The 16,273-nt window shown below is 40.3% G+C and overlaps 1 protein-coding gene and 1 long non-coding RNA gene across 6 annotated transcripts in view; one reads left to right on the top strand and one right to left on the bottom strand.

Moving 5' to 3' along the window:
- The window catches only part of LOC125152927 (uncharacterized), a 17,894-nt gene extending 5,104 nt beyond the window's left edge, over positions 1-12,790 (top strand). Inside the window, exons 2-3 of the long non-coding RNA XR_007147361.1 lie at positions 4,361-4,403; positions 12,702-12,790. This is a non-coding gene — a long non-coding RNA (uncharacterized LOC125152927). The remainder of the gene's footprint in view (positions 1-4,360; positions 4,404-12,701) is intronic.
- The window catches only part of LOC125152925 (zinc finger protein 226-like), a 19,978-nt gene continuing 16,494 nt past the window's right edge, over positions 12,790-16,273 (bottom strand). For all 5 annotated transcript variants that reach the window (XM_047835566.1, XM_047835570.1, XM_047835567.1 and 2 more), the window contains one exon: positions 12,790-15,849. In XM_047835566.1, coding sequence (XP_047691522.1) covers positions 13,664-15,849 — 2,186 coding nt within the window. In that variant the 3' untranslated portion in view covers positions 12,790-13,663. The remainder of the gene's footprint in view (positions 15,850-16,273) is intronic.

The following is a 16,273-nucleotide window of genomic DNA, read 5'->3' as shown; positions in this document are numbered from 1 at the left end:
ATTGACAACGTCCAGTAAGAGTGGCTAAGAAAAAAAAAAGACAGCAATGACATACTACCAATTTCAGTGATAAAAATGGAAACACCAATAAAGATATTAAGAAAACATTGTGCAGAAAATTACAATGATAAATTTGAAAATACATGTCAAATGGTTATAAACTCCTAGAAAACTCCAGCTTAAAGCTAAAATCAATTTCTACTCCTGAAACCAATATTACACTATACGTCAACTAACTTGAATTTTTTTTAATGTGGAAAGATACCTAAAATAAACGTATACAACAATTACACATAATACTTAGTGATAAAATGTTGAAATTTTTATCTTTGAGAACAGGAAACAGAAGAGAATGCTAAATACCACCCCTTTCATCAAATTGTACTGGGCCTTGTATCCAGCAAACTGGTCAAATTTACTTGTCAATTCCAATAACTTTGTTGTAAATTATTTTAGATTTCCTAAATACATAAACACGCCATTGGTAAATAATGACAATTTTGTTTCTTCTTTTTCAGTCTTTACATTTCTTATCTATTTTTCTTTCATTTGTACGTTGAAAAGAACTCTTGTTCCTTTTAGCCTATTCACACTTTTTAAAAAGATTTTTGCGGGAGTATTTTAAAGCAAATTGCAGAACCTTTTTTCAGTAAAATTAAATTGAAATCCTGGACACATGTGATAAAATAATTTTGTATTTATTCCTTTCTTTTCCCCATCAAACACTTTCATTTGCTCCTCTGACCCATAGGATATTATTTAATCTGAATTACAGTTGATTCGAACAACACAGGTTTGAACTGTGCAGGTAGACTTATATGTGGATTCTTTTTCAATAAATACAGTACAGTACTATAAATGTATTTTCTCTTATGATTTGCTTTAAAAATTTTTTTAAAGTTTATTTTTAATGAGACAGAGACAGCAGGAGAGGGGGAGAGGGAGAGAAAAAGGGGGACAAAAAATCCCAAGCAGGCTCCGCGTTTCCAGGACAGAGCCTGACTTGGGGTTCGATTTCACGAAACCATGAGATCATGATCTGAGCCAAAACCAAGAGTCAGACACTTAAAGACTGAGCCACCCAGGAACTCTTCTCTTATGATTTTCTTAATAACATTTTTTTCTCTAGCTTACTTGAAAGTACAGTGCAACATTCAAAATACATGTAACAACATATTTGTGGGGAATAAGCTTAGGAATCCCCTGGGCTTACACCAATGGGTTAACAAGGCATAAAGAATTACAAAGCGATAGGATGCTCACACCCGAGTTTGGGTAAACAAGATTAGCAACCCAGAATAGGGAGGTGCAAAGGCACCAAGAATAGGGAGGTGCAAAGGCACCCCAGAATAGAGAGGGGTGCAAAGGCCCCAATACAAAGTTATATGAGGTAAGCAAGATTAGGCATTCAGGGCGAAAACGCCCCCCAATTTAGTGTTATAGCATAAAGCTGCTTTCGCAGGAGGGAAGGATCAAATTAGGTAAACAGGTAAATTGAGTTATAGACCACTGTGCTGAGGGTGAAGTTGCCCAGAGTGGAGATGATTAACAAAAGAAAAGGGGCCTTGTTAACCTTGAGGCTATTTCCCCTGTCTTATCCCCTAGGCTAGCTAAGATAAACATATACAGCACCTCCTGTCTGCCGTTAACAACCATCTGCCCATCTTCCCGGCACTAGGATTTTGTTTTATATTGACCCAAGCCCCAAACACTGTGTATCTTCAAAACCCCCTTTTCCCCTCATGCCCATGAGCTAATGTTCACCGATTCAATGTCTCTTTGTGCACACCCATCGTGTTTGTAAGGCTTTTGATCTTAATAAATATGGGGCAAGGACACTTATTCGGGGCTCTTGTCTTTTCCTGGACATTAACCATCTCTCACTTTTTATCCTGCATCCTTCTCTCTTGCTAGACGAGAGAGAACTTTAGACCCAGTCTATGACAGATATTAATTGTTTATTGGTAATGCTTTGGTCAATAGTAGGCTATTAAGTCTGGGGGGAGTCAAAAGTTATACACAGATTTTTTACTGGGTGGGTTAGTGTCCCTAACCCCTGTGTTGTTCAAGGGTCAGCTGTATTTCTTTTTGTGTGTCTTCTTATGCAGAATATGTGTGGTGTGTTTTTGTGTGAACATATTTTTAACTTATGTAAGTAGTATTGATGAGGGAGCCAAAGGCAAGCTGAGGGTAAAGCTAACACCATGCAACTCTCTCTCTCCCCCGAGGTGGGATATGTGTGACATTTCTCAGGTACCCCTAGCTGCCCAAGAACAAAGGAAAGGGAAAAACAAAGGGTTAAATGATGGAGATCACAATCATGCAGGGCATGAATCTCCATCAGTTTGCAACTGTCTTAATGATTTATAAGAAAAAAGGAAATCTCCAGAAACCTATAGACTCAGTTTCCTGGAGCCCCAACGTCACCCTCCCCTCCATAGTGATGTGGGTAACGAAGGCAAGAAGAAAATGTACACAAAATTAAATTTGTTTATAACCTGCAGCCCATTGACAAATACTTGAAATAGGCAGAGTAAAACATTCCTCCAAGAAACTCCCATCTTTCTTAATGTTAATGCCTTACTAGAGGGAAAAATAACTTTGGCTCAACCATAGCAAGATCTCCAGTATCTTGTGAGTCTTCTTTAGCATATGAAGGTCCTTTTGGAAACTTCCCCTTGCCTTTACCCACCCCCTCAACTCCCAGATATACAATCAGTCACTCCTCACAACCCCAGTGCAGCTCTTTCTACCCACTGATCATGTCCCTTTTATTTAGTAAAATCATCTTTTTGCACCAAAGATATCTCAAGAATTCTTTCTTGGTCATTGGCTCTGGACCCCATCATCACTCCAAAAACACGTCAGTATTGTGTTATAAAACTTAATTGATTTTTTTAACTTTCTTCATTCAGTATTATATCTTTAAGATTTGTCCATGTTTTTAGCATACATCTAATTTACTTTATAAAATTCACACACAACATCTTATCTATTTACTCTTCCATGAAAGATACCCAGTTTTCCATTGGCAATAATGATGTGATATGTCTCCATACTCCTATACAAATGTATGAGAATTTATTTAGGACACATATCTAAGGAGTGCATTTGTTGGTTCACAGCATATCCATATACTTATATTTATAAATAATAGCTAGTTTAATCTTTTTTATTTTCAAGAGAGAGAGAGAAAGAGCGTGTGTGAAGGAGAGAGGGAGGAAGAGAGAAAAAGAGGGAGAGGGAAAGAGAGGGAGGGAGGGAGGGAGGGAGAGAGAGAGAGAGAGAGAGAGAGAGAGAGAGAATCTTAACCAGGCTTCATGGCCAGTGCAGAGCCCAACATGAGGCTCCAAACAGGGCTCAGTATGGGGCTCGATCCAACCACCCTGGGATCATTACCTGAGCTGAAATCAAGAGTTGGGTGCTCAACCAATGAAGCCACCCAGGCGCCCTGCAAATTTAACCTTTTGAGAAAGTGCTGGACTGATTTTCCAAAGCCTTTGCACATTCCAAAACATCTCCACTCACAGCATATGGCAGTTTCAATTTCTCCACTTCCAATCATTTTATTATCAAGTTTTGTTTTGTTTTGTATATAGCCAATCTGGTGAATGTGGAGTGCTATCTCATTATGGTTTTGATTTACATTTTCCTAATGTTGACCATCTTTTCATGTGCTCACCGGCCATTTGCGTATCTTCTTTGGAAGAATGTCTATTACCAAATGCTTTGGCACATGGTTTAATTGGGCCATCTGTCTTTTTATTGATGATGTGGGTTATTTGTCTTTTATTACCAAATTGTAAATGATCTTTATATATTCATTCTAGTTATAACTTCATTATAAGAGATACAACTTCATATATGATATGAAAACAAATATTTTTTTCTCCCATTCTGTGGATGTCTTTTCACTTTCTTGGTGGTATTTTTTGAGACACAAAAGTTTCTATGATGTCCTACAAATCTATCTTTTATTGTTGTTCCTTGTGCCTCCATGTCATATCAAGAAACCACTGACTAATGCTAAAAGTTTTATAATGTTTGGTTCTTACATTTAGGTCCTTGATCCATTTTGAGTTGGTTTTTGAAAATTGTGTGTGGTACGGGGTGCAACTTCATCTGCGTGTATATATCCATTGTCTCAGCGCCATTTGTTGAAGAGACTGTTCTTTCGCCATTGAGTTGCCTTGGCACCCTAACTGGATTTTTAAAATTCATTTATTGTGTCCTACATTGGATAAACAACCTTGATGATGAAGAAATCAATTTAACAAACTTTGTCTTAATTTCTGGGCTTTTAAAACTCCCAAGTTTCAAATTTTCAAAGTTAACTTTATAATTTATCCTTTATATTTAGGGCCTTTAATCCTTTTGGAGTCTACCGATGCATGTGTTATCAGGTGAGGAACCACTTTGTTTTTCTGCATATACAAAAGAAATGCTTAAGAACGAGTAGTGCTATTTATGGATAGAAAATTCCATAATTTAAAATATGCTAAACTAGTATAGTGATCTACAATATCAGTGCAAACCCAATAGAAATGCTGGCTTTATGGGGTACCTGGGGGTCTCAGTCAATTGAGCATCCAACTTTTGAGTTTTGTTCAGGTCATGATCCCAGTGTTGTAGAATTGAGCCCCATGTCAAGTTCTGCAGTGAGCATGGAGCCTGATTAGATTCTCTTTCTCTCTTCCTCTGCCCCTCTCTTCCACTTGCATTTTATGTCTCTCAAAAAAAAGAAATACTGGGGTGCCTGGGTGGCTCAGTCGGTTAAGCGTCTGACTTCAGCTCAGGTCATGATCTCACTGTCTGTGAGTTCGAGCCCCACGTCAGGCTCTGTGCTGACAGCTCAGAGCCTGGAGCCTGCTTCAGATTCTGTGTCTCCCTCTCTCTCTGCCCTTCCCCTGCTCATGCTCTGTCTCTCTCTGTCTCAAAAATTAAAAAAAAAAATTTTTAAAACATAAAAAAAAAAGAAATACTTTTTTTCCTGGAAATTGATGCAGTAGTTATAAAAATTTTGTAAAGAAGCAAAGGGCTAAAAATAGTTAAGATAATGTTAAGACAACAAAATGGAAGCCTTTATCAGATATTAAATAATATTATACAGCTACAGTATCTGAGACAGCATGGTGTTTGCTTAAAGATGGCCAGATAAAAAAGGGAGGAGAATAGAGACCAGATCAAAGCAGACACTTTCATCTGATTCATGAAAATGAGACATTGCAATAGAGGGAGAGAGAAGTATTTTTATGTATGTTCCTCCATCAATCGGACATCCATATGGAAAAGTATATTTACTTCTACTTCACAGACTCTACAAATATAACTTTCATAAGGACTGTAGATCTAATTTTGAGAAGTAAAATAATGAAGCTTTTAAGAATAAAACCTTAAAAAAATTTATGTTTATTTGTTTTTGAGAGCAAGAGAGACAGAGCTCAAGCAGGGGAGGGGCAGAGAGAGAGGGAGACACAGAATCTAAAGCAGGCTCCAGGCTCTGAGCTGTCAGAACAGAGCCCAAAGCAGGGCTCAAACCCACAGACCACGAGACCATGACCTGAGACGAAGTCAGACGCTTAACCGACTGAGCCAGCCAGGCACTCCTTAAGAATAAAACCTAAGAGAGAATGTTTGTTACCTTAGAATAGGGCAATAAAATTCTTAAACAAGTCCAAAAGCAAACTACTAAGTGTTGACAAGGATATGGAGCAACCATAACTCTATCACTTTGCATGTGAGAGTGTACATTAGTTCAGTGACTTGGAAAATGTTTGGCAGTGTCTGCTAGAATTAAATATATGCATCACCCATGACATGCAATTCCACTTCCAGCAAGCAGAAAAATAAACACACTACACACACATCCCAAAATATACGCAAGATTTGGCCCCTAGGATGTAGTTTGCCTACCTCTGCTCTACAGTAAACACGTAAACAATTGCTTATAAACAGCAACATGGTTCAAGCTCACAAACACGATGTTGAGCAAAACAAGCGGGGCACAAAATAATATATACAACGTAATCCCATTTATGTAAAGATAAACAAAAGGAAAAGTAGTCAATAGTAATAGAAGTTAGGGAAGTGCACTTGAGGCGGGTGGGTAGTAACTGAAAAGGAGCAGCAGTAATGGTTTGTTGTGTCTGTTAGAGCCTACTGGTGGTAATGGTCTTGGTTATGGATGCCTGAAGTACTGGCCCAGACTCTGTATTACTTGTATAGAGCCCCATAGACATTTCCCCAACTGGGGCCAATGTTGTGGCTGGACCAGCCCTTATTGGTTATTATGATCACAGGACACACTTCAGCAAAAAACCAGGAGTAAGATTTATAACTCCCATGTCCTGGAGGGTACATGGTATGCCAAAGGACCACACAGTGAGATCAGAGAGAAAGAGCAAGCTGACACCTGGGGCTCTGCGTTTAATTGGGTCCAGGGGTGGGGTGTCTGGGGTTTCACAAGAGTTCACTTAATTATTTGAAACATACAAGTGGGATTAGAGGATGGGAGAGAAGAGACAGGGTCACCCAGGGTTTCTGAAAGGGAAGTTCATGAATGTGGGTGGCCTAGTTCCTTATCTGGTTGTTTTGCTAGAAACTGCCATATAGCTGGCAATATGTTTATCCAAAATGAGTAAGCGGATGCCTCAACATTTTTAAGCAGATGCCTCAGGAATCAATAGGCTAATGTCAGGCACTTACACTGCAGGGTTCAATATCAGCCAGGGTTCAATCAGAAAAGTTGTGTCATTATGATTTTAGAGATAAGTGTATTTTAAAAAAGGAATTAGATTTGGGGCACTTGGGTGGCTCAGTCGGTTAAGCGTCTGACTTCAGCTCAGGTCATGATCTCGCATTTCGTAAGTTCAAGCCCCACATCGGGCTCTGTGCTGACAGCTCAAGCCTGGAGCCTGCTTCGGATTCTGTGTCTCCCTCTCTCTCTGTCTCAAAAAGAAATAAACATTTTTAAAAAAATAGGAATTAGACTTTACACAAATGTGGGAGGAGAAATCAGAGTTTAGGAATTCTGAGAAGCCCAGCTCATCCAGATTCTGAAGCAGAATTGTTAATGGGGAACATCGTGTAAGATCAGTGAATCCTGTGAACATTAATTTTGCTACAATTCTTTTTGTAAAATTCTTTGCCTGGTCACAAGCAATGGTGGATGGAATATTATGAGAGAGAATAAGGCATTTTGTGAGGTCCACAGATGGTGTTTCTGGCAGAAGCACTGGACCGGGAAAGGCAGTTCCATATCTAAAAGCAACTTTTCTCCAGTGAAAACAAAATGCTGTCCCTTCCATGATGGAAGTGGTCTTGTGTAATCAAATTCCTAGCAGGGGCCCGGGTAGGTCTCTTTGGAGAACAGCACCAAAAATTTCCCTTCTCATTCAGCTGATCACAGACACCTCCTCATGAAGCCACAGGCATGGGTTGAAAGATGGGACTCACAGTAGCAAGAATTGGAGCTATGGAAACCTGAGTCACTCGTTCATGCAGCTTACTTGTGACTTCTGTTTAGACCCAACCTCATATGGATCACTTCAACATCAGCACCAGTATAGCTGCTGGTATACTCAAATTTATGACTTCATCACATGGTAATTTTCTGGCTTATGGCCAGATAGTTTCAATTAGGGATTGAAAAACCCAGAAGTTGCTTTCTCAGGATTAATGCTATCAGCAGAGAATGGCTTAATTTTGTTCCTAAATCCTAAATATGTATGCTGTAAGTTCTGTGCAGTGACCCTACCTGTCAGACACTTCATACATCATCAGATATATATCAGGGGTCACAAAATTATTTCAGTCAAGAACCAGATAGTAAATATTTTAGGCTTTGCAGACCACACAGATCTCTGTCACAACTACTCAACTCTGCCATCTTAGCATGAAAGCACTGTGGACAATATGTATAGAGTCGTCATGGCTATGTTTCAATAAAGTTTTATTTACAAAAAACAAGTGGCAGCCAGATTTGACCCATGGATTGTAGTTGGCCAATCCTTGGAACTAAACTATGAAGACTGGAAAGTTGGTGTAGCCCTGAGCTGGAGCTATAAAAGTGTATTGATGCCCCTACCAGATGAAACTCAACTTCTTTGAACGTTTACTAACATTCAAACAGGTATAGGAACAGGTATAGGGAAAAAAAAGAAAAAGAAAGCATGTTGGTGTAATGGCTGCATATCAGGTGCCAGCAGATGATTGACGTGCTCCAGCAATAAAACCTCATCTGACGCTACAAGTGATGTCAAGTCCTAATTAAATTTACAATAATCCCAGGTCATTCCCCCAAGATCCACCTGTCTTTTTTCACAGGTCAAATAAGTAAATTAGGGGCGCCTGGGTGGCTCAGTCAGTTGAGCATCCGACTTCAGCTCAGGTCATGATCTCACAGTTCGTGGGCTCAAGCCTTGCATCAGGCTCTGTGCTGACAGCCCGGAGCCTGGAGCCTGCTTTGGATTCTCTGTCTCCCTCTCTGTCCCTCCCTGACTCACACTGTCTCTGTCTCTCCCAAAAATAAACATTAAAAAAAAATTTTTTTAATGAGTAAACTAGAGGGATATGATAGAATAACAGGACTCCTATCTATGACTTTCAAGATACTGCTGTGGCACTAATCTCTAGAATCCCTTGAATAATATGGCATTTCTTTTGTTTTTCTATTTTGGTACATACAAGGCAGTTACAGTGTTTATTTGTCCTTTCTTACCAAAATAGCCTTTGTCTCATGGGTGAGGGAACCAATGTGAGAATTCTGCCAGTGGTTGGGTATTTCTATTGCAATATGGCATTCTGGAACTTCGGAAATAACCATACAATGGGTTCCACCACATATGGACCTGAGCAAAAGTTAGGTTATTATTTGTTGTTTATAAGCCCCAACTACTAACTGGTGGGCACAATGCATTTGAGGTTCCAGGAATTAATGTCATGTCTACTGTCCAGTAATCCCTCCGTATTCTACTTATTTCCACTTATCTAATGCAAAACTTCCATAAATATGGCTGCAAGTCACTTTGAGGAAGTCTAGAACAATTTATGGTATATACTTTTGGCAGTATATCAGATGCTTTCCTCAAGGGAACCTGGCCTGTTCTTTAAGATGCTCTGGAAATGGGAATGGACTCACTCACCAAGACTGCCAATGCTCCCCTCACCAATGAACTTCTTAAATCTTTGGCAAAGGCAGTGTTCTTTAAACCCTCCCAGGGCACATAGAGGGTTACGTTGAGCGGGTCTTACATGACAAATTCACTTCAGCAGTCTGACATTCCCATGTCTTTGTATACCTTCTACAGCAGTTCTTAGCTGGGGACAATTTTGTCCCCCACCCTGGGGCATTTGGCAGTGTCCTGAGACATTTCTTATTGTTACAGCTGTTGGGGGGGGGGTGCAACTGGCATCTAGTGGATAGAGGCCAGAGATGCTGCTGCAGAGATGCTACAATGCACAGGACAGCCCCCAACACCAAAGAGCTATCCAGTCCAAAATGTCAGTTGTGTCAAGGTTGAGAACATATTTTACAACATACTTATAAAGTTCTAGCATTTTGACTTTAGTGTATATAGGATAACTTTAGGTTCAGGTTTTAGTCATTTTACTGAACAAACTGTTGAAGGCATTCACAGATGCTCAAACAGTCTGAAATTGATGTTCAGTGCACTCGTATCAACAAATCCACCCTACTCCAATATTATATTACTTCCACCTGATCCCATACCCTTAAGACCCACAACCATATAGATTTCTCAGGTTTCTATTGATACAAATTATATAAAAATATTTTGGCAAGGTATAGTGTCTCCTCATGGTTATACTTTATACCTGATGGCTCCCTCCACTCCCACTACTTTCCCCTTCCCTGCAAGGATTTAGTTATGATTAACAGGTCTAGAAAAATGAGAGGCAGTAGAGAAAAGTCTTAAGGATCTAGTCTCCTGCAAGGAACCCATCTTGGGGGAGATCATAACAGGTTCTTCAGGCAAGAAAAAACTACATCAGAAGAGAGAAAAAGGCTTCCTTCTAATGGCAAAGGAGGCTCACCTAAGTTTAGAGATCAAAGGCCTCCGTTTTGTTGGAATCTACCCATATTATTTCTTCCTCAATTTTTCAGGATTCTAGTCCTTCCCTTTGATGCTCTGTACCATAAGAGAATCTACAAGTTTGTGAATCGATGTGTTCTCATTCAGCTGGTTACTGAATTTGACTTTGGGTCTCCTTTTTGTTAGGAAGGAAGGAAGGAAGGAAGGAAGGAAGGAAGGAAGGAAGGAAGGAAGAAAGCAAGCAAGAAAGCAAGCAAGCCAACTCTTTACAACAAGCCCTCAAACTATTAATATGTAGCCAAGTTCAAATCTAAGATAGGAAAATCCTCCAGAGGCCATGAGTGTGGGCCCATGGTGTCAAGTGGGAGTTGAAACCGAATGGCCTACAAAAGCCAATGGAACTGGATACACAGCTAGAGGTTTAATCTTTATGTAGATGGGAGTCAAGGTCAGAGGAGCCAGGCACACTGGGAGAGAGTAGTGAACTACCCAGTATTACAAAGGAAATTCTCTTTCACTGACTGAAGAAACAGGTAGTCCCCACTGCTACCAGCATCTTTGGACCAACCCAAAAGAACAAGATCAACCAGAAGGCCAGATACAAGAATCAAAAGGAAACCATTCTGAAATCCTGGCTGAACCAGGTTTAAGGTCTGTTCTACTTGTAGTCTTTCCAGTTATGGGAGACAAATGTCTTTGGTTTAACACAGGGATTAACAGGCATTTTCTGTATAGGGCCAGAAAGTTCAGTATTTTAGGTTTTATGGGCCAGTGTTTGTCACAACTACTAAAGTGTCACTGCAATGAGAAAAGTCACAGATGATATATAAATGGGCATTGCTATGTTCCAATAAAGCTTTCAATACCTTGCCAAACTTTGGTTTAACCCATTAAACTACAAATTACCTTGAAATGACAGGCTATCCTGGTATCCATTAAACAAAACAAAATATGCAAGGCCTAGGATTTCTCACATCTAATGCAATTTGAGGTAGCATGGACTTCATTCACATAGCATGTGAAGGTGTGGTCCAAGAAATCAACTTGGAAACCTTTCACATTATATACATTATATATACATATATGTGTATATATATGCATATGTGTATATATATGTATATGTATGTATATATACATGTGTGTATATATATGTATATGTGTATATGTGTGTGTGTGTGTGTGTGTGTGTGTGTATATATATATATATATATATATATATATATAAAATCTCCATTGCTGAGCAAAGCCCTTTAACCAAGTAAGCATTAAATATCAGTAAAATGACTAAGTAGAAATGATATTCAAACCTCACACAGCTTGCTTCCATCATGCTAGATGTTCCCCTATGCACATCTTTTCCTTAGGAAATCTTTGTTAAATTTTACCTCCAAACAGATGTACTTTCGTTCTCCATCTTCAAGATTTGCCCAGTTACTCTGTAAACAAGTTTTTCATCATCCCTTTTCTCCCACAGCTCAAGGTTCTCTGTTTCATGGTGTCTGGAAAGAGCCAGCTACCACCCTGATCAGAGCAAGCCAGTACTGTGGGATTCCGTTCACCCAGTAGGGAAGTCTGACAAGAAGTAGGGGATGTACAAATCTCCACTGTTGGAGTTACACTAGAATCTTCTAAGCCACATAGATTTATGCCTAAGCTTCAAATATATTAATTACAAATACAGTTACACTCACTGTATGTATCTGTATCTTTGAATGACTACAGAATTTTTTTTTTCTTTTTACAACTGATTTCCAGGGTTCTATTCCTTAATTTTGGCCTTACATGCCACATGATATGAGTTTACCGTAAGAGATATGTTCTTAGAAATTTTTAAAATTATATTTTACATAGTTTACTGTGCTGCTGTAAAATAACAGTATTTTACTATAAAACTGATGCTCAACGAAAAATCTGAGTTAAATACTATAAAATCTCTGAGAATCTTCCTTGCCACTATTTACATAACGTAAATATCCCTTCACATGACTGGATGCATTATTAACACATTCATAGACACACACACATTTGATTAAGGTACTTGATGTCCCTAAACTGCCTTAAACTGTTACATTCTTGTCTTGGCTTTAAGCCTTAGCCATCATTTTAATGAATGTTATTGTATATCAAAACATATTTATATAAATCCCTACTGATGAACATTTATTTCCACTTTTAAAAAATTCAGTTATGGGGCGCCTGGGTGGCTCAGTCGGTTAAGCATCCGGCTTCAACTCAGGTCATGATCTCGCGGTTTTTGAGTTCGAGCCCCGCACCGGGCTCTGTGCTGTCAGTTCAGGGCCTCCAGCTTGCCTCGGATTCTGTGTCTCCCTCTTTCTCTGCCCCTCCCCTACTCTTGCTCTTTCAAAAAATGAATAAATGTTAAAGAAAAAAAAATTTAGTTAACAGCACTGATGTGCTACTGACCTTTTCTATTTGAAACTCCAAATCGTAAGTTCATATTCTACCTTCTCCAGATCAAAGGGATTCCACATTCTACATTTTGATAAATACTGACCAGTTTCAAAACAAAAAGCAATTATTCAATCCACTGCTAGGAAAAAGCGTGAAAGTCAGTCATGCCTCAATGGTCAATGTGTTTGAGGAAATTCTCAAATTCCAACAAATAATTTTTCTTTCCTTCTTTCTCAGGGTGGGGAGAGGACGCAGTAATGGGATAGAGAACTTGACAAAAGTAATCAACTTCAAATAGCCTCTCTACCTAAGAAGTTTTGATGAAAGTAATGCTAAAACCCTTAGAAGGCAATGACGTCAAAGTCTGGATGGAAATATGGAGAATAAGACACCAATGATCAATTCAACATTTACTAAGAGATGTGTGTCATTAGTGGAACTTTGACACTTAAACCCCTGCTTTGATATTCTTGAAAATAATAATCGACAGTGTTAAGGTCTTATTATTGTAAGATCAGCAATTTTTTGGTCTATGCTGTCACAAAAGGTAACTGTCTGGGATTCTATTGATTTTATGCAGACTAAGTTCAAGGTCCAATGATAAGACCCAACCTGATGAGAGGCTGGAGAAGACAGGAGCTCATCACAACAGGGCAACGTCAAACTACCAGGACAGACTGCAGTACTGAGTGGTCTCAGTTCAACTGTCTCCCTGAACTAATTTCATTAAGGCCGATTTTAGGTCACCTCTTCTGAATATAAATTTTTGTGAAATTCCGGAGGTGATCTCAACACAATTTTCAAATAAGCCATTTTCCCCATTCATTAATTTAACAAACACTGAGCACCTCCAAAGTCCCCAGCATGTTAAGACTCTGCAGATCCAGAACAAGTCGCTGCATTTATGGAGCTTACATTCTAACGGGCATTCGTTCTAGCATGTCCATCAGACTTCTGTACAAGGCCTGATAAAACTTGTACTTTCCAAAGCCTCTCCCCTGAATAGTATTTAATAATAAAGCTCAAAGTTCAAACTGTACTTCGCTATACAACCCACAAGCATTCTCTGCTGCGTGGCCTCCTGACTACTGGGATATGTTAAGCTGGGGCTGAACACTGACTTTAGTGAAACAAACAAGTTCTTCTGAACTTTATGATTGGAAGAATTCACGGGACACTGGGGTTTTCTTTTTAAAAAATCATTTTATGCAACTATTTTCCTGGGTAGATTCTCTGCTGTTCTTACCACTCCTATTGCTTTTGTAAGATTTATCACCGGCGTGGATCCTGTGATGAATGGTAAGGTTGGATCGCCAGCTGAAGCTCTTACCACAGGTCTCACACTTGTAAGGTTTCTCCCCCGTGTGAACTCTCTGATGAGACTGTAGCTGCGAAGAGCGACTGAAGACCTTGCCGCACACATCACATTTGTACGGTTTCTCTCCAGTGTGGACGCTCTGATGCAGCTGAAGACTTGAGGCCTGACTGAAGTGCTTCCCACACTCCCCACACTTGTAGGGTTTCTCTCCCGTGTGGACCCTCTGATGCATGTCCAGATTCAAGCTCCACTTGAAGCCCTTCCCACACTCCTCACACTTGTATGGCTTTTCTCCGGTGTGCACTTTTTGATGGGCTTGCAGGTGTGAACTGCGACCAAAGCTCTTCCCGCACTCTGCACACTTGAAAGGTTTCTCTCCGCTGTGGACTCTCTGATGAGCCAGAAGATTTGAGGCCTGCCTGAATACCTTCCCACACTCCTCACAATTAAATGGTTTCTCTCCTGTGTGGATTCTGCAGTGGATTTTGAGATCTGCTCTACGACTGAATCCCTTCCCACACTCTTCACATTTGTGTGGCTTCTCTCCGGTGTGGATCAGCTGGTGAATCTGAAGTCGGGAACTCTGATTGAAGCCCTGCCCGCATTCCTCACACTTGTAAGGTTTCTCCACGCTGTGGGCCTTCAGATGGATTTGAAGATATGAACCCTGACTGAAGCCCTTCCCACATACCTCACATTTGTAGGGTTTCTCCCCTGTGTGGACTACCAGATGAACTTGATAATGGGAGTTCCTCCTGAAGCTCTTCCCACACTCATTGCATTTGTATGGTTTTTCTCCTGTATGGACTCTCTGATGGGCTTGAAGATTTGAACTCAGAGTAAAGCCTTTACCACACACATTACATATGTAGGATTTCTCTCCAGTGTGGACTCCCTGATGGGCCTGAAGACTTGAAGGCCGACTAAAGCCTTTACCACATTCCTCACATTTGTAGGGCTTTTCGCCCGTGTGGACCCTCTGATGAATGTATAGATTTGAGCTACAAATGAAGCCCTTCCCACACTCCTCACATTTGTATGGTTTCTCTCCTGTATGGACTCTCTGATGGGATTGAAGATGTGAATTCCGACTGAAGCTTTTACCACACGCATCACATCTGAATGGTTTCTCCCCAGTGTGGACCCTCTGATGGTCCTGCAGATGAGAGGCCTGACTGAAGGCCCTCCCACACTCCTCACAACTATACGGTTTTTCTCCTGTGTGGACTTTGCAATGAACGGTAAGTGCTGATCTACGACCAAAGGCTTTCCCACAGTCCTCACATTTGAATGGCTTCTCTACAGTGTGGACATTCTGATGGGTTTGCAGAAGTGAGTTCTGACTGAATCCCTTGCCGCACTCACCACACGTATAGCCTTTCTGTCCCACGTGAACTCTCTGATGAATACGAAGAACTGAGCTGTAACGGAAGCCTTTCCCACACTCACTACATGTATGAGACTTCACCTTTGAGTGTAACTGTTTATGAAGATCAAAGCTGGAGAGGTCACTGAAGGTTTTTTCACATTCATTACATCGGTAAGGTTTCTGTCCTGTGTGAATCACACTATCCTGGTTCAATGCTGAAACCTTCATGCCGTCTTTCTCATAATCATCGTGGCAATAAGATTTGTCACTTCTGTGTATTCCATGATTAAGGGGATGTGAAATCCAACCGATCACGTCAACATCTTGTTTACACCGACACAGATGATTTTTCATGGAAATTTGCTGATATCTGTTCTGGTAACTCTGCGACTCGGCCAAAGACGTTTTCCTCCAAGAGTCCTGGACTCTCAGAATTGGAAACTCTGAGTTTTCAGTACCACTGGGACCAGCCACTTTACAATTTAGCATATAGTTCTCATCTTCAGAAATCTGAATAGACAGTCCCGCTCCAAGCTGGCAGGGGGAATCACCCTGCTTGTGAAACTGAGAACTATTTCTCATGGAGTTCTGCCATCTGGTTAGGTCACTTGCGATGTGTTGCCAGATTTGCCAGCAGGAAAGCTCTTCACGTGGTCCTCTGTCTTGAAGAGTCCTCAGCTCACTTTGACTGTTCCCTCCTATAGGGTCAGAATTCAGACATGAGGACAAGTGAAAGCACTGTTCAGGGTCAAGATTTCACACTTAGGACACAGTACAAGACTTTACTGAACCTCAGGATGGTCCGGCTTATCTTTTTCACCACGTATGAAATACTCTGGCTTATATACTGATAGAAACCAAGAGGTAGTCCATTAAACTCCCAACCGCTTAGCATCAATGAAACCTACTTGAAACAAAATTACTGCCATCTGACATACCATTTAAATCACGTCAGAAATGACATGTCTTTCCCACCACAATGCATGATCAGTAAGGACAAGCGTGTTGCAGTGTTGACAGCTTTTGACAGTGCGTCGCAGTTAGCAGGCACTCAAGAAGCGCATGCATAGATGAATCCCAGTTTGAGGTCTGAGATGATGATGATGATAATGATGATGATTA

This window comes from Prionailurus viverrinus, chromosome E2, assembly GCF_022837055.1.
Source record: "Prionailurus viverrinus isolate Anna chromosome E2, UM_Priviv_1.0, whole genome shotgun sequence".
Lineage (NCBI taxonomy): Eukaryota > Metazoa > Chordata > Mammalia > Carnivora > Felidae > Prionailurus > Prionailurus viverrinus.
This window is presented reverse-complemented; position numbering and strand designations above follow the sequence as displayed.